The 25824-nt window shown below is 35.2% G+C and overlaps 1 protein-coding gene across 1 annotated transcript; it reads left to right on the forward strand.

Moving 5' to 3' along the window:
* Positions 1 to 206: 206 nt before the first annotated feature.
* Positions 207 to 25361, forward strand: LOC139696531 (WD repeat-containing protein 48). Its single transcript, XM_071595332.1, has 13 exons — positions 207 to 381; positions 963 to 1221; positions 7721 to 7933; positions 8130 to 8270; positions 8794 to 8948; positions 10241 to 10426; positions 11455 to 11832; positions 12969 to 13076; positions 16879 to 16981; positions 17841 to 18048; positions 19943 to 20260; positions 20682 to 20934; positions 23163 to 25361. The coding sequence occupies exons 1-13, from the start codon at positions 334 to 336 to the stop codon at positions 23253 to 23255; spliced, it is 2463 nt and encodes an 820-aa protein (XP_071451433.1). The 5' UTR covers positions 207 to 333; the 3' UTR covers positions 23256 to 25361.
* The last annotated feature ends 463 nt before the right edge of the window (positions 25362 to 25824 follow it).

The raw sequence follows: 25824 nt of genomic DNA on the forward strand, positions 1-25824 counted from the left end.
CAAAACACGTCTTACTCGAATGGCAGCCAAATCCAAACTAACCTTTAAATCAGTCTGACATTTGTTCGTAGACCCAAACAACTTTTACGTAACTGTAGGCAACGGATCGAACGCTACCTTCTTTGTTTTTCAGAAAAAACAATTGAATAGCAGCCCGTGTCTTCCTATAATGTCAGATGTGTGTAGTTGGCCTGTGATTAATTTAATTAAACGTTTCTATGATGAATGAAGTGATAAGTCGGACGTATTTATACAGATATCTCGATGAATCCTTACTTGCATATATTATTTTAATTACCCATCTGCAGTGAAACCTGAGTTCTTGAGAAAACGATGGCTTCTCATAAATCAGGAGGCCAAAGCGGCCGGAAGAAAGTCCAGGTAAATAAAGCGATTACATTTAAATACATGCCATTTCCTCCCGTCTCAAGTATTTAATTATTCGTTGAAAATAGCCCTTAAAGTCGACTAGTGTTTTCTCCCGTAAAATATGTGAGCACGATAAGGTTTTAATTTCTCAAGAAAATGCTGATGTTTAATGGTTATTCCTGTTAAGTTTTTTCTACTTTAAAGTTAATGGAAACGTTGAATTCCAGTTTTCACTGAATATTTTTTGACCCCTTAAATTTTGATGCGACTTATAACTGATACAATAAAATTTAATCCTGAATGACTTTAAGTAAAACAAGTGCGGGAAGCCAGATCAGGGTGTATTTTCTGCTGTGCTTAAAACTAATTTGTTCCTTTATTAAATTTGTGAAATAAATTGCCCGTTACGATATGTATAATGGTTGAAAAGAACGAGTTCATCAATTCCAAATTGGTTATTGATACAATGTAAACAGGTTTGCCAGAGCCTTGCTGTTGTTTTTTTAAATATATTTTTTGTTGAATTACTTCTATATTTTCGTTTGAAATTTGCCCGTACATGTTTCAAGCATGTTGTACATTTTATTTCACAGGTATCTTTCGTGATCAGGGATGAAGTGGAGCGACAGCATCGGGCTGGGGTGAATTCCCTTCAGTATGACCCGTACACCCACCGCCTGTATTCTGCTGGGCGTGATAGCATAATACGAGTTTGGAACACTAAAGCAGCAGCTGTACCTTCGAACACTGGTGGAACAACGACAACGTCTATTAAAGAGCCATATATTCAATCTATGGAACATCATACTGACTGGGTCAATGACATTGTACTTTGTTGCGGAGGAAAAAATCGTAAGTTTTTGTTTTTACCAGTTTATTCTTGGATTTTATGACCATGACTGCAACATTTAATTATTTATCACTTATTTCACTTAATATCTCTAATATTATGTCACTATGGCGGAGTTGAGCGTAGCTGGCATATTTATATCTGGTGTTATCATCAGTGGACGTTTGTTTCTTACTTGAATTTTATTTTTGGAATATACGACAAATGTTATATTTGTGTAGATTCTCCACGAAAACATGTTGAGTTACCTGAATTTCAATGCCAGCTTGAGAAACTGAAAGCAGACACACTGTGCACCTCGTGTGAGATTCAAGGGTATTTTTTTCTAGTCTTGTTCTGAAAAAGAAGCATTGTTGTGTTTCTGTGTGGCTAAATCTGAATAAGATTGGATTTCTCTATGTGGGTGATTTACCGTGCTGATAAAAAACAGTCAATATCTCCTTTTGCCTGTTGAAACACAAACATGTACTCAGACAACTTAAGAAATAATTGGGTGCGTGTAATTTAGTTATACCTTTTAATTTATTATGTCAGTAATTAAAGGTCCTATTTGGATTATGAGAATTGTAAATCTTCTTGGTTAACTTCAGAGGTTGATCAGAAATCAACAAATTGAAGGATACTTTCCACTGCACTTAAAAAATACTATCTATGTAGGCATTTCAATGATCTCATATGTGCAGTGCCTATTGTAACATTTTTCTATTTATTAAACTTTGCATCATTCATTAAGTTGAGACTGTCTCAAGATAAAGTTATAATCTATACATAATGTGAATTGTATGTGAAAATTTTCATTTGTAGATTGGCTCATTCACCCAATTGATGATTAATAACCTTGAGTTGAATTCCATTCATGATTTCATAAAGCTGTCATGTCTTATTTTGATGCATTTCGAAGGTCCTTGTTCCTTTTGAAGCACTTTTAATGGTCATCCTGATGAGATTTTCATAGCTGATACTTGATGTCTATCTGACCCATTCACCTTTAATATGAGTGTTCTAATACTTCTTGAGTGCTGTGCGATTTTGGTTCTCTTAGTGAGGATGTGGCCTTAGAAGTTGAATAGCTATAGAAATGTTCAATTGATGAGAACAGATTTATTTTTTATATATCCTTGGATACAAGTATGAACATAAATCGGATATTGAATTAATGCAGGTTTTTTACTTGTTAAAGGCGATAACAAAAGGTTATGGCGGTTTCAAGAATAATAAAAAAGGAACAAATTTTGGGTCTGTAGTCAAATTCATATGAAAGCTTCAAATTGGCATATATCCATCTTGTGAACTTCATTCTACACTGTGTTCATAAAGTATTTAAGAGTCCTCCAGACTATATTTCATGCCTAAATTAATTTTTTCATTGCCGCTGTGCCATCATGCATTCCCTTCCTATTCCTAAACTGTTCTTTGCCTATGTAGTGAGTCTTTTCTCCTCTTTTTTTGAAGATTCAAACATATGTATTACTGTTTTAATTCCTTTTTGAAACAGGTATCAAAATTTTTACAATTAGGGTTTCTAGCTAAACTCAATCATATCAATATAATTAAGCCCAAAAACTTCTTCCTTTATTTTCATAACCTGTTAAATTTATCTGTAGATATTATCTTTTCTATTTTTCATTTTCCATTTTCCATTTTGCTATGTAGTATTCGTTGGAGTAACCCTGATCCAAATCTGAACGGATGTGGTTTTTTTCTTAAGGTTCTTAATTAATTTTTTTTCACCCTACCTAAATCTTTCTCATTCATTAATGAATTTCCTCTTGTGTTCAATGAAATTAATTGTGCTTAGTATGACATGTTAGGCTTTTTCTACTGTAGAAACCATAAAAAAATTGTGGATTGCAAAGTTTCTTTGCTTAAAACCATCATTCCATCAACCCATCATCCAGTTGGTAGCACTTTGCCTACCTAACCTTCGGGCAGTTCTTTAGCCATCTTGAATACCTCATTTACTTTGCTATGTTACCTACGTGTCTTTTTATCTTTGAATTGCTCCTGTCACTGTTAATTTGCCCTACTGTTTTATTACCAGGGATCATTATTTAATTTTATGTACAATGTTCTCCCCTACTCTTGAGTCAATTACTGAATTTCTAAAAAAATTTGTTTTCAGTTAACTATTTTTGTTGCGTCTGATATTATCACATTAGAAGAATCATAACACCATGTTTTTCCATATTTCTCACCCATTATTCTCGTGCAAAGAAAAAAAGGTGAAAATTAGTAATCCTCCTGATGCAAATTCTTTCCTGAACTTTTCATCATAAGAATCGTTCCAATTACTTTATTGAGAATTGCATAATGTACCCAGGCTTTAAAACAGACCCAAACTGTCCAAAAGTATTGGTTTTCATTCCTGGAATTGTTGTCATAAATTTATCTCGAAGTATTTCAATGTGGTTTCAACAATTAATAAAAACTTTCCAATGAGCAATTCATGCAAGGTATTCTAACCTATCAAAATATTATAACCATGTAAACATAGTTTTCAAATGGTCTGTATCGACTATCAATTTAAGTTTTTTGGGAAATTGCTCTTTCTTTACCATAAATTATTTCTTTGTAACTTCTACCTGCATTCATGTTGTCTAAAAAGCCCACTCTTTTCCTTCAGCTAACCCATTTACCCATTGATTTATTAGATGCATTGTTGGCAGGAGTGACTCCGAGGTCAAGGAATGTTGTTACCATGCTCTTGTAAGGCCTCATTTAGAATGAGCATGTAATGTACAGGAACCAACTGAAAAAGGCTTCATTCTGGAAATTGAGAAGGTTCAGAGCAGGGCTGTCTATTTTGTTAAAAACTGTTACGATAATACGTAAAGCATCACAGAAATGCTCTTAGAGTTGGATTGGGAATCATTCGAAGAAAGACAATTCAATGTTAGGTTAAACTTAATAAATAAATTCAGAGCCACATGTCTCAGCCACGAGGTCTTGCAAATTATTGCACTCCAACATACATTGGTCGCTTGTATCATTAATATAAAATCTGAAAAATAGATGCCAGAACTAGCAGACTCAAGGACTCCTTCTTCCCATAGACAATACAGGATAGTAACTGTAAGGTTATGGGTCACAAAAATCCCACTTGCCACCCACACCACCTAGGGAATGATTAGTTTTACAGAAATGCATGCACTTTTACTAATCTCATGTGTTTTGTTGTCAAGCCCTTCCCGCATGACCACATGGGACTGCCATTAAAGAATGTAGTGTTGGTTACAGTATTACTTGCCCTGCTTTGTTTGTTTTCATGTTTCTCCTTCTATCCCTCATTTCTCTCTGTACGGCGGACACCTCCGCTGCCTGCCTGCTGGGGTGTGGCATATTCCCTACCTGTGTATTTGTGATTGGAGACCATGAGTTCCATGTCCATGTGGTAGGGGAATTTCCCCTTCTTAAATTTCAATTCTAATTTGCCACGTTATTGGATAGATAAATACTATATTTGTAGGTTCATGTGTATGTTAGTTGATAATATATGTATTTGCACGTGTGTAAGTTAAAAAGGCTTTTGCATGAGTATACCTGTATATTCTTCTGTGGGTGTAGGTTTTGCATGAAATTGTTGGTTTTGCATGTGGTATTATCCTCTTTTACGGGTTGAGACCTAACACCCCCTTCCACACACATCTGCGGTGGCATGCAGGGTTTTATATAGATAGGAACCCAATGCTCTCCTTTCCAACGATCTTCAACTTACCACTGCCTTTCAATATTGCCTCCATCCACTTTTTCTGCCTGTTATAGATTTCTCCCTGTAAATTCTTTTTACCTACCCCATTTAAAACGTCTTCTGTTGTCTTCCTCTCTATCCAACTTATTCCCTCCATTCTCCACCACAATCACATTTCAAAAGCCTCCAATCTATGCTCACCCTCATGCCTCATAGATCACAACTCACATCGATAAAGAGCTGTGCTCCATATTAAAGTCTTTTACTAATCCTTTTTTAGATCTTAACTTAGTGTGCCCAATTCCAGCCATTTTGCAAATTCATCTTTTGCTAGTACAATTCTTCCCCTAATGTCCCCATAATAATGCCCTTTTAAAATACTGCCCAAATACATAAACTTCTGCACCTGCTCTAGTTTATTCCATCCTGCTTTAATGTTTAACCTAGCTCTCCTACTTCTTGAGAATCACATTACTTTCATTTTATTGTTCTTAATTGTCTTCCTATACCACTTGCATTGACCATCTGCCAACCTAACTGACTTAATTATATTGCCACACACTCTTATTCCCAGCAGGAGCCCTTCCAATACTGCTCATAACATTTCCTCGGCATATAAGTGGAAAAGTACTGATGATAACGTACTATCCGGCATCTCTTTCCTGCCAACCTGTTCATCCCAATCCTCATCCTCCTACCTTTACCTGTGCTATCTGATTTCATGTACAATTATTGAATAAGTATCTCCTATCTCAGGTCAGATCTATTTCCATATCCACACAATATCTCCATTATCTTTGCCCACTTAAAATGGACAAAAGACTTCTTAATATCCAGGTAAAATGCAGAAACATCCTGATTATATTTGATATTTCTATCTACTAATATTCTCATCACTGAATGACTTCACATGCTCCGCTCCCCTTTCTGAACCCAATCTGATCAAGACTAGAATAATTGTGAAATAACTTATCCAGGTACTGGGGCCATTTCCTTTCCCTGTGCCGGTTATGTTTTCCCAAGAAGATCTGGCCCCCAAAAAATAGCACAGCTTGGGTAAGGCTGAGAGTACCCAGAGGCTTCTTCAGGAATCAAACACAAACCCTCAATGGTCAGTAGCCCAGCACTCTACCGCGTCTCCAAAAAATGAAAAATCCTCCTAATCACAATCGAATTCTTAGCATGTTACTTCTCAACTATAACAAGTAATTTAACCTCATTTCATAAATTGAATAGGAAACTGGGGAGAAGAGTAATCAATATAGAGCAGGTGAGTGATGGAATTCTCATGGCAGAGAATACTATTAGAATTCAATTGATGGAAATAATATTAAACAAAAAGATAAGAAGAAGCATTGAACAAGTGAGTGAATATCAGTTGGTGAAGTAAAAAGTGAAACCAACAAACTTGGTCATTATTCAGGTTTACATGCCAACAAGTAACAATAGGGAGGAAGGAACTGGTTATATGATCAATTAGAGGAGATAATTGTGGGTTTCCCAGGGAGGAAACATTCATAGCTATGGTGGTGGGCAAGTGGTGGTAGGTGAAGGGAGTGATGGGAATGTGGTAGGGCACTACTGTTTAGGAACAAGGAACCAATTTAGGGAAAACAGCAATAGAGTTCTGCGGGAGATTGGGTTAAATAATAATGAACCCCTAGTGTAAACACCAGAGGAGGCATAGATATGGGGTTTCTTAGAGATATCAGTTAGACTATATTATATTTAGACAGATTAAGGAGCAAACTAATTAGTTCATACAGTGTCCAAGGAGCAGATTCTGATCATAATTTAGAACTAATGAAGTGTAACATGTGATGCAGAATTAAAAGAGAGATTGTAATAGGTAAAAAAGCTTTTACAAAGAGGAAAGATTCATTGTAGGGACTTCGATTTAGGTGGTAGTAGTAGTATTTAGGAGAGGCGACTGACTGCTGAGGTCATTTGCGCTATAGGGGATGGACAGGAATGGATGAAGGGTGGAGAGAAACCCGGCGTCGGCATTAGCCTACTCTTAACGAAAGGCGCCAAGGGGCCCGCAGCTTAACATCCCATCCGACGGACGGCGTACGCACTCAAAGTGCCCTCCACAAATCACCTCAAGTAGGGATCGAGATACCACTGAAAAATATTCAACACCGCTGGGATTTGAACCCAGGTCCTCTGGGTGGGAAGCCAGTACTATAGCCACCGCACCAATCGCAATCCCATCAATTTAGGATTTAAAGAAAAAATTAAATACAACTTTGTTGTATGGAAGCTTTTCATGGCACGGAACGTTGTTGTCTGAAGAAAGATGATACTTGTAGGTTGGAGGCTTTTGAGATGTGGGTGTGGAGAAGAATGGAAAAGGTAAAATGGATGGAAAATAAGAACAAATGAAGAAGTACCACACATAGTGGGTATGAAAAATCATTGTTGGGAGAAATCCAAAGAAGGCAGAAAAGATGGATGCAGGGCATTTTGTTTGATAATGGAATGCTGGAGACTTTGGTTGAGGGGAGGACTTTTAGCCATCAAGATAGGGGTAGAATGGGGATGTTAGATGGAATTAAGGGAGAGAAAATGTTTGTGGACTCAAAAAAAATAAAAGTTAAGTGTTGTAATGGGTGACAGGTTTTGTTTTGTTAGGCAAGGTTAAGAAATGTAGAAAGGCACAGTGTGTTAATCTACAAAACCTACCTTTAATGGTAGAGTACCATGATAAAATTTAATTTTTAGTTTGGCCAAGGTATGAGTGTCGTATTAATAGTTTCCTTTTGTGCAATAATTACCTTGATTTTTTTTCTAATTTCAATTTTCTTTTGCAGTTATTTCTGCCAGTTCAGATACAATGGTGAAGGTGTGGAACACGCACAAAGGCTTTTGCATGTCTACACTTCGGACTCATCGAGATTATGTGAAAGCATTGGCATATGCCAGGGAGAGAGAGCAAGTGGCATCTGCAGGTCTCGACAGGTCGATATATCTTTGGGATGTGAATACTCTAATGGCTCTGACTGCCACAAACAATACCGTTTCAAGTAAGCTTCAAAATTTATTTATTTAAGCTTAAAACTTATTTTTTATTAATGGAAAGTTACTGATTCTTATGAGTTTAAATTCTTAATGTAAGAGATTTTAGACTATTTAGATGATTCCAGGTAGTGTAACCTTTAAACTATTCTCATCTTCTCCCAAGTTTTTTGTATTTATTGCTGGTGTTTTGTGAAATTTCAGCTTCTGCTTTAAGTGGAAACAAAGACTCTATCTATAGTCTAGCTATGAATCCATCTGGAACAGCCATTGTGAGTGGATCTACTGAGAAAGTTCTTAGAGTGTGGGATCCTAGAACATGCACAAAACTTATGAAACTGAAAGGTATAATATATATTAATGTACTATTTTTACTAATAAGTTGAATTTCTCTTTAAACAACACAGAAATTAACTTATCGTCACCATGGATAAGGTTTAAAGTAGGCTGCTGCACCATTTGCTTTCCTCGGAATATTAAATCTAGCCCTGAGTTCATGCATGAAGAGTTTTAATTGTTTTAAACAGGTTATTCGATTAGCCTATGTGTAAATAGTGCTGGTTTTATCAGATAAATTTATAATTACAGTCTTAAGTAATTAAAAACCTTTTACATAGAATTTTACTTTTTGGGCTTATAACTTTTACCCTAATTTGTGAAATATTTAATAGCAATGTTGAATATAAAATGAATTACAGTTAAGAGAAGTATTGTAATTATATTACAACCATTGGAATATTTTTTGAGTTAAAATAGAAAATGGAAATTTTGTGGAAATTGTTACTATTGAGAGAATATTATAAAATCCATTAATATGAGGAAAAATTTCAAAATTTACTTCCCCTACCATCTTTTTTCTTATTTCCAGGCCATTCAGACAATGTGAAAGCACTGGTGCTCAACTGGGATGGAACCCAATGTTTGTCTGGTAGTTCTGATGGTACAATAAAGTTATGGTCTTTAGGGCAACAGCGATGCATTTCCACTATCAGGGTGCACACAGAGGGTGTCTGGACGCTCTTGGTAAGTTAATAACTTATAATTATGAATCTTCCCCGTCACCCTCCACCAACTTCTATCGTTTAACATGAATGATTAGTGTATCTCATATTGTCATAGATTAGTGAATAAAAACCCCACATTTTCTGGATTGAACTAAAAATAATAATAAAATGATTAAATAAAAATATTCTTGTATACAGCCTTTTTTCGAGTCGCCATTTTTATGAGTAAATTTATTTGCCTCAGGGTTTGTCGCTTAAACCTTTCTATTTGTGAGTTTTGCCAACTAGGAGCAACCCAAGATGATTTTTTACTTTTGAGGCTTGTGTACTTGTTGCTTATATTTATTATAATTTCTAATTACAGCCAGTGAGTCCTTATTATATGCTTACATTTTGTACTCTCTCAATTAATTTTTCTTGTATTGTCCGTTTAGTTTTTTTATTTTTTTAAATATTTTGTCACGTCATCATTTAATCATTTCAAATAGGGCTGTCTTCTTACGTTTTCTTTCACTAAACTCATGAAACTTCCTAGAAAAGCCTTTACTATTACTGTTTTTGTTGTAACGGCATAACTTTATGGAATTTACTTAACATATTGAGATGAAATGGAATTATTGACCTCGAAATTTCACAAACTTTATTTTAAAACACGACCCAGGTTTCGACGATGAACTCATGATGACGTTCAACATTGAAACCTGGGTCGTGTTTTCAAATGAAGTATGTGGAATTACGAAGTCAATAATTTCATTTCATTTCAATTCACTATTACTCTTTTCCACATCCTATGTTACTTTCCTTGTGTTGGTTGTTTTTGAATAACTTATTGAGTAATATCAGTAGAATGTGGTATTCTATGCCAAATGTATTCCAATTTGCAAGTTAGGGGGCTAACCAGTAATGAAAATCAGTTCTTTATGGTCATCTGAATGCATTTTGTAAGTTTTCCACACCCCAGGGTGAATGAGATGATTCATTTAATCGGAAGAAGTCCAAATAACCTGTTCGACAATGTCAACTCATGAAATTCTGTAGAAAACATATCAAAGCTATTTTTACCGAAGGAATGAGTACTTTTTTCATTAGAAGTAAATGTCATTTAATATTAGCAATTGGGAGTGTGGAATATAGCACATTAAATCAAAGGACCTTTGTTTTAGAATGAGTTAAAATAGGAAATATATATTCACCTTTATTTTTCAAAAGGTCTGAGAATTTTGGAAAAAATGGGAGGCAATTCAGAAAATATAAATTTTTTTTTTGAGCACAAAAAATTTTCATTGATTTGCTGTAATCTTGTTTCCGTAGTCAACAGATAACTTTGGCCATGTAATCTCTGGTGGAAGGGACAGGCGAGTTTGGATGACTGATGTAAGAAATCCTGAGAGGCGGGTTCTTATTTGTGAAGAGTCTGCGCCTATACTACGACTTGCCATGGCTCCTGAGACCAACACTCTTTGGGTAGCAACCTCCAGTTCCACAATTAATGGATGGGTAAGTGGAAGAAAGTCTTGTATTCCATACATTTGCAATTCAGCTGCTTCACATAGGTGACAACTTAAGTATTATTCTTTTTATTATGTTATATTTGTTTTATGCTTTTGGGAAACTGCTGTGAATTATGTCAAATCAAGCAATGAATGATAAATAAAGATTGATAATATGACTTTAAAATAAGTAAAATGAGTATGATTTATGGGTAAACGGCCAAAATTGGATCACAGCAGTTATGTAAATGCAAATGAATTTATTGTAATGGGAAAGTTATCGATATAGCAATTGAAACATCATGTTTTTTCCATTATTTTGTTTGTAAATTTATAAAGCTAGTGGCATTTTTATCAAAATCTTCAGATTCAGGTCATCAGAGGTTTTAATATTCCCGATCATGTGCTAAGCTTTCAAGAAGAAATTATTGATAGTTTCCTAATATCAATAAAATTAATCGATTATCTTCCTGTTTTCCTGACTGTGTAAACAAAATGTGTTTGGGCAAAAGTTGGCACATTTTGTAACTCTTCAAAAGACACTCGCGTTACTTGCATTAGTCTCAGCAAATTGACAACACTAAGCCAATAAATACTACACTAAGCCAATACTGCACTAAGAAAAATACCGCTGAAATAATTGAGCAATGGGAATTGGAATATTTTAATATTTTTGTACCTTTTAACCATTTATATAAATCCATGTTTATGAGATTTGGTTTAAGAGGCCTAAAAAGATGGTATCAATTGTTGCATAAAAATGACTTCTTCTGATCAGAATTTGAATCTTACCCAAGGCTTGGATATTCCTATGTTTGGATGTATTGTTTTACTGAGATAATGACTTTTAAAAATGACCACGCAGTCAAAGAACTTCGGTTACCAAAATCAGGGTTCAGTGTGTTAACCATTTATTTTTTTTTATAATTATGCATAATACTGAACATCAGAGTAGAGAAAGGAAAGATATGAATTTTAAGTGCATATCGTAACTCTGTACTGTGTGCTCTTCTTTTGCATGATGCTGCATTGTAGCCCGTCCCAAAGCGTGAGTCATTAACAGAAACTTTGGTGACAAATGGTAACAGCAATGGTCCTATCGTTGGATCCCTGCTGCCATCTGGCCGAGTGCGGATAGAAGTTGTTGGGGAAGGAGCTGCTCAGCAGATTGGGGATAACCAGAGACCCATTATTGATGGGGGGGACCACAAATTCAACAGCCGGATTGTTGATGATAACTTCAGTTCTGATACAAGGGATGTTGAGGAACCACCCCTGAGGCCTATGCACTCTCGACCCTCGCACACCATCAAAGGAGGGCCAGCCATTCGCCAGTATCGTGTACTCAATGACAAAAGGCATATTGTTACCAAGGATACCGAGGAGAATGTAGCAATCTATGATGTACTGAAGGTGAGTAGTTGGTTTCTTTATATTGTGGTGATCAAAGATCTTTTTTGTAGTAATTTCATTATTCAAAAGTTTTTGGCTGAGCTCCTTTGAGAGGATATGGAGAAACTTTTGTTTTATTGATGCTCATAAATTGGCAGGTAATGGGTTGAAAGAGTTTTAGTTCTATGTTGTTGTTGTGTATGGAAAAAGAAAATGAAATGTGTTCAGATTTCAATCCAAAGAGGAGTCAAATGGAAATGAGAATAAAACTCACATGACAAGGATGTTCTTAGGAAGTACTGCTGTGTTGAATTCTATGGTCTCGGGCTCAACTTTGTGGAGGTTCATGTTCGTTTGAATGAAAATACTTTGTAACTTCCACACAATTTTTATTCGTACTACCGGTTTCAACGCATCGGCGTCATCATCAGGTACCCATGAGGTACCTGATGATGACGCCAATGCGTTGAAACCGGTAGTACGAATAAAAATTGAGTGGAAGTTACAAAGTATTTTCATTCAAAAGTACTGCTGTGTTGCTTAAAGCATCTATGCAGTAACTTATTGTGTCCCTGATACTTTAAAGCAGTACTTTTTTTTTAAAATATTCTGTGTTTTTGCAATTAGGTTTTGTTTATATGAGCAATGATTGCCGTAATCTTACAGTCACATATTATTTACCATAGTAATTCTCAATAAACAATTTTGTATTTAATACTTTTTTGAAGTTCACAAGTAGTGTCTTAAATTATGAATGAATAAATATTAGTGTTTTTTATTTTTATTAATAATGCATTTTAATTTTCATTATGAATTAATAAAGTGTTGTGGGGCTATAATTAAATAATGAAGGAGAGTATTCAGTATTTTGTAGAAGTGACAACTAGACAGTATTCGCGAGAGTAGTTGTATGATCTACATAGTATGCAATATATCATAATCCAAAGAGTGTCACATCCCACTTGATGGCAGATATTACTGTTGTTCATTAAAGAAAAAAAATCCCAATTTTGGAAGTCTTCTGTGTATTCTGGTGTTTCTGTTATAAAGGCAGATGTTATGATAAACTATTTTCTTGACTTCTGTAGTTGAATTTTCAATGTTTTATTGATTTAAAATTCACTTTTATTTATAAACTTTCTTCTTATAACCTACAGGCATGTAAAGTAGAAGATTTGGGAAAAATTGACTTTGAAGAAGAAGTGAAGAAACGTTTCAGAATGGTTTATGTTCCAAATTGGTTCAGTGTTGACTTAAAGACTGGGGTAAGTTTGCTTTTTCAATGTGATTAAAAAAATATGTTTATTGATTGTAACCACCAAAGTACTGTAATTTGTGTACTTTCTTTGCATGTAGTGTGGGATTGTCTTTACATAAATTAACCTTAAAAACCTGGCATTTAAAATCACACTGATGGTCTTGCTGGCTGAAATTTTTCTGGGCATTGAATTTCAGCTATGCAGGCACTGTTTAGGTTCTATCTCAGTAAAATTTGGGGTGCATATTTTAAAAAATGAAAGGTGTAGTAGTGTAAAACATATGCCTTATGATTAAATTTTGGTTTTAATATAACTTAGTCTTTGACGCTCAACATTTTTGAAAAAATATGAAATTTAGTAAAAATTTACTAAAAATTACAAAAATTTACAATACTTTGGTTTTGAAATTACCATTTTCCTCACAGATTTTAATCTACCAGCCAAGTCCCTACTAATGAAAATTAAGTCTATATTTGTTTTCATATGGTAATTCCTGAAACGGGTATCAACACAGAGACATGTTGCACTTTGAGCAATGGAAAATAGTATGCACATCTTTGCCTCTAAGGGAGAATAAGTGACATCTAGCTTTTCTTCCCCTTTCAGCCCAAGTTATCTTTAGTCCAAAGGCAAACAATTTTGTTGATGGAGGAGAGAAATTACCTCAAGGCAATGAATTCAGTGACTCCCTTCCCGAGCTTCCTCCAAATGAATAAAATAAAGAAAAGACCGACAATTTTCCACTAAATAAGTTTAATAGTACTATTAAACTTATCTAGTGAAAAGTATCTTTTCTTCATTATTTTTTAATTCAACTACATTATGCCTGAAACTCCTCAATTTCCTCCAAAGGATTTCTGTCAAAGGTCATACAAAACTCCCTACGGTTGATTTTGCTCTCAACAGATATCAAGACAATTCACAAGTTCAAGACTGTCAAATCTAGAAATGTGAAGAATAACTATTTTGTCCATTTCCATGTTCATTGGGTGATTGAATAACTATTAGCCATCCTATCAGAGTTATCCATGTCACATAACTGCTTACTATAATCTTTTGTAATTGAAGGGATTCCCCTTACTCATCACAAAAGTTTTTTTGTCCAATAAAGTTTAATGAAAGCCAATAGGTTGCCTATATAATTTTAGTCATTGCCTGAATAATAAAATAATTGCAGTATTCTGATTCCTGATTTGGTACATGAAACACATACATCCAGCATTTCTCTCAGCCAACTTGAAATGTTTCTCTTGACTATCAAGGATCTAGCATCAGTATTTGAAATATCAATCTTGAAGTAACTGTTGAAATGCCCCTCATTTGCTTTATTCTCCTTTAAGTCTTTGTAATGGCAGGCGTGTCATCATCTCTGCTTTCCATTTGTTCCTCCACCTACCTGCCATCCATCTTTTGTCCCTTTTTATCCCCTCCTCCCCCCAATGCTTTGTATCAATAGTCTCACCTTTCTCCAAGCCCACTTTCACCCTTCTTCTCAACTTCCCTCTCAATTGGTAGTTTCTGTCTTTTCCCTGTCCTCTGGATTCCCATGCAAATGTTCTCTCTCCCTTTCTTTCTCTTCATCTTCCTGGCTATTGCAACCTCTCTCTTTTAACTCACTTTCCACGCCCACCTTCAACTATGAATTTTTCATTTATCCTTCTTCATCGTCATTCCTCTTCTTCTCTATGTGTATTTAGAAGTGACTTCAGGCACAAAAGTTGGCCAAATTGAAGAAAAGTACTTTTTTATGTGCACTTAGTTTAGAGTAATGTGTAAAGTGTCATAACATTTATTAGCTCCCCTGATATTGCAATCTGATTGCACCACTTTGTAGTAAAGCCTGTCTAAATAAAGGGTGCTATTGAATAAAGGGTAACTCCTTGGAAATCTATTTTCCATACTGTCAGGGGTCATAATTTCATAAGATAAATAGTCGAGGTGATTTCTCATTCCCTTCCTCAATAGTGTCATCATGTGATGTCATCAATTTAAGTGGCTGACCCTTAGGGGTCAGGTATCTTGCAGCTACCTCACTGATGCCATATGAGCTACCTTTTGTTGGGCTCCTACCCTTCAACCTATCTGGCATAGATGACCCTATCAGGACCAATGCTTATTGTTCCCAGTACCTCAGCACTAGGGATCATCAGAATACACCAGCCCCTCCACCATGTCAAGTTTTAGTCCATCGGGAGGTTCTAATATAGGTCAATCAAAAACCTTTGATTCTGTAAAATCTAGCATTCTTTTAACTAAACTAGGACATTATGGTATCAGGAAAGTAGCTCATCTCTGGCTCAACATTTTTGGAAAATAGGAAACAGTATTAAGAAATTGTCGGAAAAATGGTGCTACCTACAAATCAACAATGAAATCTATTAAATATGGTGTTCCACAAGGTTCCGTATTAGGGGCTTTACTTTTCCTGGTGTATGTGATCGACACTGAAAAACCCATAATCTTTCCAGAGAATAATAACATGATGCTCTATGCAGATGACAAAAGTCTAATAGCTGGTCTAATACTTAATCATCTCAATTAGAAATAGATATGTATGCTATGGTTAATTCAGATGCTCAATGGCAGCATGTAAATAATTTACAACTAAATGCAAGAAAAACTGTTTACTTGGTATATAGTAATAGAGACCTTCAATCAAATATTTCTGTAGAAATAGGAAACCAGTTGATTTCTGAGTTGGAACATATCACCTTATTGGGTTTAGAAATAGACAACAAGTTAAGCTGGAGGTTTCAAAGGGAAAAATGTAGTAAAAAATTATGTTCAGCCCTTTTCCTTTTAAAATATCTTGCCAACTATTGTAATACAGAAGTATTAATCCCAGTATACCATGGTATATTTAGTCCATAGCTAGATATGGCATCATCTGCTGGGGAAGTTCAGCACATGGAAGCATCAATAGAATACTCACACTTCTTAAACGGGCATTGAGGGTTATATTATAACTAAATTCAAGAAAATCCTGCAGGGAGTATTTCAAATGTCTCAAAATCATGACCATTCCCTGTACATATATGTATAATGTGATTTTGTATGCCTGCACCAAAACCCCCTTCCAAGCTCAGAAATAGGGATGTTCACAAATACGAAACCAGGGGTAAGGATCTTCATAATAGCCATTACAGAGTAGCAGTTCTACAAAAAACCCCGTTTAAGGAACCCAAGTTTAAGGAAGACTGCTGTTTAATTGACTTCCTGAAGAGTTAAAACGAATACTCCCCCAAGAAAATAAATTCAAAAAAATGTTAAAAGATTTCTTTGTAAATAATGTTTTTTATAACATCCAAGAGTACATGGAAAGAGCCAATGTAGGGAATTCTGTTTTTTAAATCTTTAATACTCATATATTTCATGTACATTATTATTTCTATGTTAATGCACCTATAAATGTAATTGAATCTTAACGAAGCCCATACAGTTATTTATTGTTCTATGGCGAATAAATATATCTATCTATCTGCCTGATACCATGTAACAATTCTGATGAAGCGGAGGTACTCAGTCCATTCAGAATGATAGCTAAAGACAAACTGTCCAACGTACTTTGCAGAAATATTTTGGTTAAAAGATGGGAGAACAAGTATAAATAGTGTACCCTACCCATTGTTGTTAATGTGACAAAATAAAAAAATCAATGTGATTTCTTTCTGCTAGTCCTCTTAATAGCATTTAATTAATAATATGAAGTAATGAAGATTAATTATCATTGTACATTGATGTGTACTATTCAGTTTGTTTTGCATGCAGTATTGATTTTAAAATCATTACTGATTTTTCTCTTTTCTAGATGCTTACCATCCATTTGGGTCAAGATGAAAATGATTGCTTTTCTGCATGGGTTTCATCAAGGGATGCAGGGCTCACAGCTGGTGATGCCGCGGAGCACAAAGGTCAGTTGCTACAAATTCAGTGAACTTTATTTATAATATGTAAACGGGATTATAATTTGATTCAAAGACTTAGAAATTATGAAGTGCATAATGTACTCCACCTGGACTATGACATACTTCAGTGAGATTGTGGAATGAGCTCAGAATTTGGTGTCTGTCAGAGTAACTGGAAGGCACAGGTTTTATTTTTGCCGCTGGTGACAATTTATTACTTGGGTTTAAAAATTACACGGTGACCATCTTCTGCTAAGAGAGGAGAAATATGGCAAGGAAACAGAATTTTAAAAAAAGTTTGATGGATGACGTGTGCGGTAAGAAGTATGGAAAGAAAAAGTGTGAGGGTAATTCTTCAGCCCCAGCCTGCGTGAGACAGAGAGTGATGGTGGCGTGGACGCAGAGGGGCAGAGAGTTGACTTCTTAGTCATCCTGTGGTTACTTCAAGAAAAAGGCCCCTGACATTTACTGGACCTCATGCCAGTAACCTCGTGTGGTCTTGTACTTGTTGCAGCTGGTTAGGGCCCTAGGTTGGTTAGTTGGGGAAGGGCATTGTGTGCGTAGCTCAAAATTATGCCAATTTTGTGTTTTAACCTGGAAATTGTCGTTATGATGAAAAACTGGGATAGATCTAAGCAAAATGTGACCAAATCTGAATTCTTTATTTCATCTAATCTGGTGGTTCACTAAAACCTTTTTTTTGAGTTCCCAACACTGAATAAGATTAAGATATGTGGTTTGGATTTTTGAAAAATCTCTACATATTTTTATGCCGACCAGTAAGAAAGATAACAAATATTACTGATGGAATCTTTTCAGAAATCGTGTTTATTTATTTAATTATATGAATTTGTTACACTTGCAGTGAACTACGGAGACTTGCTGCTGCAAGCATTACTGGAATATTGGTGGCGGCCCGTGCAAGGGGAAGAGGAGGCAGATGGCATACCTATGGGAAATGTCAGGGTGGGAGACATGCCGCAACAAACCCAAGTAGCTGGAGGAGGTCAAGTTAAAACTCGGGGCGGTAATCGATATTTCTCTGTTCCATGGCATACACCTGTAATGTTTAGGTAAGTTTTTTAGTGTTGATTACTTATATCATTTTTGTACTTAGTATATTAAGCCTCGGCAGGTGAGAATAATTTTGGATTGTTATCAGTTTACTGTGGGTCGCGGTAGTCCAGGGGGTAGAGCGTTGGACTGCTGACCGGAGGGGCCGGGGTTCGATTCCCGGGCAAGGCACTCTGGGCACCTGCAGCTCCACCCAAGCTAAAGTGATTTTTCGGGTACCAGGTCTTCCTGGGAAACCATAACTGGCTTAGGGAAAGGAACTGGCCCCCCTACCCTGATGTGTGAATTTCACACGCCGTATAGGGCTTAGTACTGGGTGAACTCTACCATCACCTACTTAACCGACCTGCGGGTTGATTACTGTGTTTATGGTTTTTTTTATCAGTTTACTCTTTAAACCAATAAATTAATTTTAAAAATTTTTGCAAGCTCACTTCACATACTTGCAAAGTTAAATGAAGGAAGCTCCTAGAATATTATTTCCTCTTCCAATTGGGAAACTTGATGACAATATGTTTCTTTTGTTGATATTGAGTCATGATACTCCTAACTCAGGATACATTGTAGGATATTGTAATACAATAAACCCTTGGTAATCCAGACTTCATGGAGAAGGGGGGTAGTCCAGATTAAGCAAAACCCAATCTCTTGGGTTTTAAGATATGTAACCGTATGGAAAATATCCTCCTCTAATTTTGTGCACCCTTAGGAACCCTAATGACTTTATATGTTACTTTAGAGCGTCAAAGTTAAATGATATCCCATTTATACTTCAAATATAAAATTAACTTATTTAAATAAAATATCTTGCCAATTTTCTCCAAAAATGAACCCAGCAGTAATTCATGTGTAACTTCAAATTGAATTGTGGTATTGTGTTCTCAATTGTATTTTCTCATTTATTTTATCCATTTCCATTGTTGAGATAGTCAAGCAATCAAGATTTTATTCAAATTATTTAGACCTTAGGGTCAGAAATATTTTGAAACTGTTTGTTGTTCTCTGACTTGCCCTATATTTTACTTTGTAAAGTCCTAGGGCCAATAAATATTATTATTATAGGGCCACACATGTATAGCCAAACATGATCATTTGTGTACATCCAATTTGTCTAGAAACTAAACTTTGTTGTGTGCTCAAAATTACACGTTTTCTTATTCTGTCATCCTTCTTTGGTAATTTTGTCAGAAATTACTTTATTTTTTGCTGCAGAAGATCCCATAGTTTTTAACTATTTATTTATATCAAGAGTTCATAAATCGAATGGAAAAATTAGCCATTTATTGGCTAAGTTTTCCATTCAACACACATTAAAAATTAGCCACTGATGAATTATGATGTGTTATGAAGCAAAAGTTTATTCTTGTAACAACATTACAAGTGCATTAAAGTTTGAAATATTATCATGGTTTTCTACCACATTGGTAAAAACTTGCTAGTTAAATGTATTTTTCCAAAATTGTTGCTGTTCAAAAAAAAAAGTGTTACTGCTGCTCGAAGCTCCTAAATAAGCAGCCATTGTTACATGGCTGAACTCTGTCTAGATTATGTGGGAGTCTGTATTAGAGAGGAGTGACTAAACCAGTGTTTTGGACATAGGTCATAATCCGTATTGAGAAAATTTTGAAAATATTTTTCTGTCCTGTATTTAGCAGTGACCAAATCTGGTATTGTAATAATATAGTGTAGGTAACAGTAGTACTAACTGGGGACCAAAATAATATTACAATGTAATCCTGAAATAATGAGTATAGCATGTACATAATTAGATTTTTGGTAAAATGAGTAATCCCCAAGGCACATTTCTACCCAAGACCATGACAGTTTCCCCAAGTATTTGGGGATTAGATGGTACATTTCCTTGGCAATTTAACGATCTAAACTTGTTTACAGTGAGGTTGGAGGAAGAACGCAGTATCGTTTGTTGGTGAGGGAAGCTGGAGGTGAAGCTGAGAATGTCCTCCTCAATGAGCTAGTTCCTTCGTGGGTTGCAGATGCAGTGTTTGAACGTAGTATGCCCAGGTTTTTGAAAGTTCCCTTCCACCTTCATCCACATTCATCCTCCACTTCGTCTTCATCTTCATCAACATCCTCATCTTCCTCCAATAATCCATCACTCACATCTGGGGCAAATGCCGGTGTTGGTCCTGGTTCCTCATCTGTTGTATCATCATCCTCCGCAGCATCCTCTGCCCTGAAGAGCCTTAAAAGGTAGGTTGTTTTCCCCATAATTTCTTCATTGCCTGCTTTTCCCTACTCTAGTTCACAATGAAGTTTGCATGTCGCATTATTTCTAGAGCACTTAAACTTCACTGAATAAAAGAAAATATTTTGTATGACCTCAATTTCCAAAATTTGGTTTACTCATTAATTATGTACCTAACACTAAAAGTCACTCTAAATGGTCTTTTCATAAAAGATCTACCAAACAGACTGGAAGTGAAATTTAAAAGTAATGAAGTGGAATTGTGATGTGGTGTGGCCTGGGACACAGGTACTTAAATGTTTGTATCTTCTGAAGTTTGCAATATGATTCAATTTAATAATTTTTGCTCTGTAAATAACTTCGATTTCCTGTCTTTTTTATCCACTTTGTCACCAAGCGCTGTATCAATTATATTTGATTTTTCAGGGATCGTTTGATTGCCAACGATTTCATTCAGGTACGAAAAGTTGCCGAGCATGTGTATGAGAAGGTACTGGGAGCAGGTGGGAACTCCTCTGGGACTGGAGCCACTACTGGATCTGATGCAATGGGTACTGGATCACCTGGAGCTGAGAGACCAGCTGGCAACACTCAGAATGGAAACAATCCATCAGAAGGTGAAGGACCTGAGACTGCATCTCTTGCCGAGGAGAAAGTGGAGTTGCTGTGCAATGACCAGGTGAGTAGCAGTTTTCCATGGGCTTGGTTTTTATTAAGGCAGTGGTTGATTGACTGGTAGGTTGTGGGTAAGATGGTAGAGTTCAACTGATAATAATCTTCACAGGCTGTGGACCCAGCCCAGGGAAAAGAACTGGACCTCTTACCCTTTCTGTTTTCGGAGAAAAATATGTTCTGCTTTAAACTTGATGATTGTTCTTTGTTCTTATAAACCTAATTCCATCCTAATAAAAAAGTACCGCAAAACGGAAAAAAATTGTACTTTCCTTTGCTAAAAAAATGTAAATCAATCTCAAGGAAAGAAAAAGAGAATCTCCATGTATATCTGTTTTTATCATTACCATATTTTCCACATAATTTTCTTATCTGTGTTTTTTGATTATCCATTCTTCATCATACTTCTATGTGCACAGATAATCAAGATTTTACTGTATATTTTATGAAATCTGCCCTCCCCATTACCCTTTTTGAAATGAAAAATATGTTTTTAAAAGAAGCTAATTTTGGTTTGTCCTTCCAAAATCCTCTCTCTCTCAACTTATTAAGCATAATCATAAACTCGGGGATCAAAAGCTTGGTAAATAGCAATACCATGTCAAATAGTTAGCAAAGGAGTCTGTAAGGCCAATCTGAGATTGTGTATGTTGTGCAAGATTTGCATCAGTTTGTATGTTAGAACTGATTACGTGTCTCAAGAGATATTTGTGGGTGGCTTTGATGACGAGGGCTTATGTTGTCTTCTGTTGATTAATCATGATTTTAGTCTTTATTCCAAAATGGAGTGCTGTGAAAATTTAAGTTCAAAATTTACTTTAAATATCAATTGGTAGTGTTTATCACGTTGTCAATGCATGCTACTGAGCATTATAGTATCAGGTCAATAAATTAAGAATGTTTTAAGTGCGCAGAAGCTAGTGGAATATGTTTTAAAAGATGTAAAAAAATGCTCAAGAATAGAAAGGTCATGAAAAGTATCTTTCAGTGAAAATGGAAGATATGCAGCTATGGGTCTTGGTAATTCAACTTCAATCATTTGGATCAGTTAAATAAAATTTTAAATAATTATTTATCAGACATTCCAAAGGTTTTCTGCCTTTATAACAACTTTTACAGAGAAACCACATATACTACCTTCACAGAGTAACTGGTTTCTACAGAAAATTCTGTTTCTATCGGCATGACATCCCATTACCAGTAAAGATGCCTCCAACAAAATTTTCACTGTGAGAATTTTTTAGCCTGAATAATTGCCCATGTTTGTAGAAGCAAATTTGTTGTTGTTTATATTCTTTGTTTTATTATTTTCCCCGAGAGATATTTAATTTGCAGAGCATAATAGTATGATTTTAAAAGAGTTAAACTTCCCTCTACTCAAATATGTTCAACTTTAATTTTTACATATTTTTTCACTAGTCCCCTCAGAAACATCATAGGTCACACTGTGCAAATAGAGTATCCTAGTATTTTTTGGCACATTTCCATCAATATAATTAAAAAATAAACAGAATTTTTGTTTTAATTATGAAGTTCGTTGGAGTAGTACATTTGATTTTTCTCAACTCCCTGGCACACAGTATGCCGTAGCCATTGAACAAGCTTGAATTGCAACAGCAGATGATGTAGCACCACTTCTAAGAGTCATGGACTACCTTCCGTAATATCTCTGGTGTCCACAATGTGTATTTAATTGTAATGTAGATTTTATACAATTTCTTATGGCAATTCAGTGGAATTTTAATAAATAACCATACACTTAGCATTGTTATTTCTTTAATACAAATGAATAAGATGAAGCAAGACCTCAGATGTTTCCTAACTTTTCCATTTTAAAACATCCACTAGTCCATTTGAAGAGTTTACAAACCCTCTTGTTTCTGTTGAAATACCAAATTCCACCAAACAGAGCTGTTGTTCACTTTTGTAAAGCAAAAGATTGAATGTTTCTTCTGGGGGCCTAATCCATGTTTTGTAAAATCTTTTAAAGAAATATGTCAGTTCAATGAAATACATGGTATGCAGTGGATTCCAGCTGCATAGAGACATGTGGAAAATGAAATTTTATTTAAAATGGGTGTACCAAATTCTACTGTTACAAGTTTCTCCATGTAAATGATTAGCTGCCCTAACATGGAATGACAACCATAGAGTAACTGTGTCTCTGTATTAACATATTAAATGTGTTACCATAGTCACTTAAGATGCATCTTTTCTCTTATGATTTCTGTGAAGGTGCTGGATCCATCCATGGATTTGAGAACTGTGCGACACTTCATTTGGAAGAACTCTGCAGATGTTGTCCTTCATTACCGTCCACTCAAGTGAGATTGTATCAAGCTCTTGCTGCCATGTTGCCCTTCCCGCACTCCCTGCCAATCGCTACGTAACCTCTGCTTATCAACTGCTGGATTAGATTGGAGACTGTAACCATTAGCAATCATTATTTTTATTGCGCTGTGGTTGCTACTTCTCACCTGAGGCAAAATAAACAGATACTTTGACCAGTTGTAGCTAAGCTTTAATATGATGGAGGCTGCTGCAATTGAAGTTTATGATCAACGAAAATAATTATGCAAAATCATTGCAGTTCCTTGTGAGTCTTTCTACGTAGGTGGAGAAAAATAAATAGCAGATGGAGTGCATGACAGAGTGACTGCTAATTGATCATTCTCCGAAAATGAAACAAGATGTGGGCTACACTGTTGTTGCATTTTGACATGCAGTCACAAAGTCCTCATTCATTTTTATGTAGGAATGGAGAAGTCGTTGAATTGGAACTCGGGGGTTGAATTTTGTATGTATATATTGTCTTTATCACCTTATTTGAAGACTCCGAGAAATGGAGGAAGGAGGATGTCAATCAAAATTACTTATTAAGTTAAGCATACAAATAGCATAAGCATTTACAGATGAGGTTTTTTCACCAAGCATAGCTGCTTGTTCGCCATTGCAGTGGTTGCTCTAAAGGTTGTGAATCAGTCCAGCTATGTAAGTTGCCCCGCATCTATTGAGATGTGGGGTGATGACAGTGCTGAAACTCATGTGGTGGTGTTACTAAAACTCAGGTAATGGCGTAATCAAAAACTATGAAGTTCACGAGGAGTTTTGAGGACTACCATGTATTTTATTTTGTATGTATGTGTAAAGTGAGAATGGAAGTGTGAATAAACTCAACAACCTACTGGGCACACATGATTATCACATCAAACCAATCTCCTGGCCTCTGTGAGGGAATGTGATGTCAAGTGCTATGGAAGTGCCCTATTCCCAGTGTCGTCTTGGGCTGTGAAGAAATCTGAGTGAATGCAACATTCCTCGATTTACCCATCAAGCAGAAGAACTTTTTATTTTCCCCATTGTACTGTGGTGAAATTTCCTTAAACAAATTGTTCCAGCATTGGTATTTTATTTTCCAGTTTGTTAAAATGACATTTGTGAATGTCTAAGTATTTAAAATGTATTTATTAGTTACATGATTCTGCTTGGTATGACTTATAAGTGTTGGCATACATTCATAGACATGTAATCTTTAATTTTGGCATTATTTCTTACTGTTACTCAGTTTCTTTGATTTTTGTTTTCACAGCCAAGTGATTTTAATTTATGGCTCTTTTTTTTGGGATATTAAACTTCTAAAAACGTATCAAATATGAAGTAAATTATATGCAGTTTGATAGTAATTGTTGCATTATTCACCTTATGCAAAAGATTTAGCAACTTAGTTTAGATTGATCTTAAAGTATGAGAAAATTTTCAAATTCGTCTTATTGCTCTCTTGCTCAGCTTATTTTACTTCTGTGATTAATATTTTGATTCCATAATATTTACTTTATTTGTTTTATCCACTTATAAACAATGTGCTTACTGATTACAATTGGAAAGTTAGCATAACGAGCATACTATTTAATTTTTTGGCTGCAAGCATCTCATATTCTGTGTCGAGGACTAAAAATTAATATTTTGCCAATTTTTTGCTCTCTTGTTTATTCATGTACCATCTCCCAAATGCAAATTAATTTAAATTTTCATTATTTGAATGAATTTCACCAAGACAAACTATCATTGTTAATATTATCATTAAATGATTGTAAGATTATGAAAATGAAATATTTTTGTTATGATTGAGTGAACTAAATAGATAAATTGTGTTAATTGAATTAAATGAATTTGTTAAAATGATTATTTATGACTGTACACGTTATACTTTGCTGCTATTGTTTTTTTTAAAGTAATAATTCTGTCTGGAAGTAACAATTTAAAAAGGCTCTAATAAGAACTTGAACATAATCAAAATTCTTGAAATTTATATCATTAAAAATATTCTCAGTGGTGGAATGTTTTCTAATTTTGACTTTATGAACTCATATCCTTGTATTACATTTCAAGTTTTTATAGAGTACCTACCTACTATAAATAACAAGTGATACAGCAGTGGAAAATAAAGAATAAAAAATTGAAATTACTTGACCCTAGAAGATAAATTACTTTCATAAAAAGAAACCCTTATGAGATTTCTTCCGTATTGACTTGCGTCATTTTTACCCAAAACAACAAAAGAGCAATGTACTGAATTCCATAACTGGTAAGGTTAAAAAAACAGGTTCATGGAATTCGCTATGTGCATTCATAGCAGGAAGGTCATAGGTATTTCTTTTAACACAAGTCTTCCTACTGTTCCACCTGTGGGGCAAACAACATTGTATTACTAATAATGTGACATATTATGGTATTATAATCTAAAAATTTGCATTCATTCATTTGTGAGTAGAGGAATGTGGTGACCATCATTCATTATTGTTGCCTACATAGCCGTTCTTTCATTTTTTTATGTAGTCAAGGGATTTCCTTATTTTTACCTCTGATGAAATATTAGAAAGAGGATATTAGTTTCAGG

This window comes from Hetaerina americana, unplaced genomic scaffold, assembly GCF_022747635.1.
Source record: "Hetaerina americana unplaced genomic scaffold, ioHetAmer1.1.p SCAF_7, whole genome shotgun sequence".
NCBI classification, from domain to species: domain Eukaryota; kingdom Metazoa; phylum Arthropoda; class Insecta; order Odonata; family Calopterygidae; genus Hetaerina; species Hetaerina americana.

What these genes read in the sequence shown, in the direction of transcription:
- LOC139696531 (XM_071595332.1), top strand. Translation starts at nt 334, where the DNA reads ATGGCTTCTCATAAATCAGGAGGCCAAAGCGGCCGGAAGAAAGTCCAG. An exon ending in CACAAACAATACCGTTTCAA is followed by an intron (nt 7,934 to 8,129) that starts GTAAGCTTCAAA and finishes GTGAAATTTCAG; the next exon opens with CTTCTGCTTTAAGTGGAAAC. An exon ending in GCCCTGAAGAGCCTTAAAAG is followed by an intron (nt 20,261 to 20,681) that starts GTAGGTTGTTTT and finishes TTGATTTTTCAG; the next exon opens with GGATCGTTTGATTGCCAACG.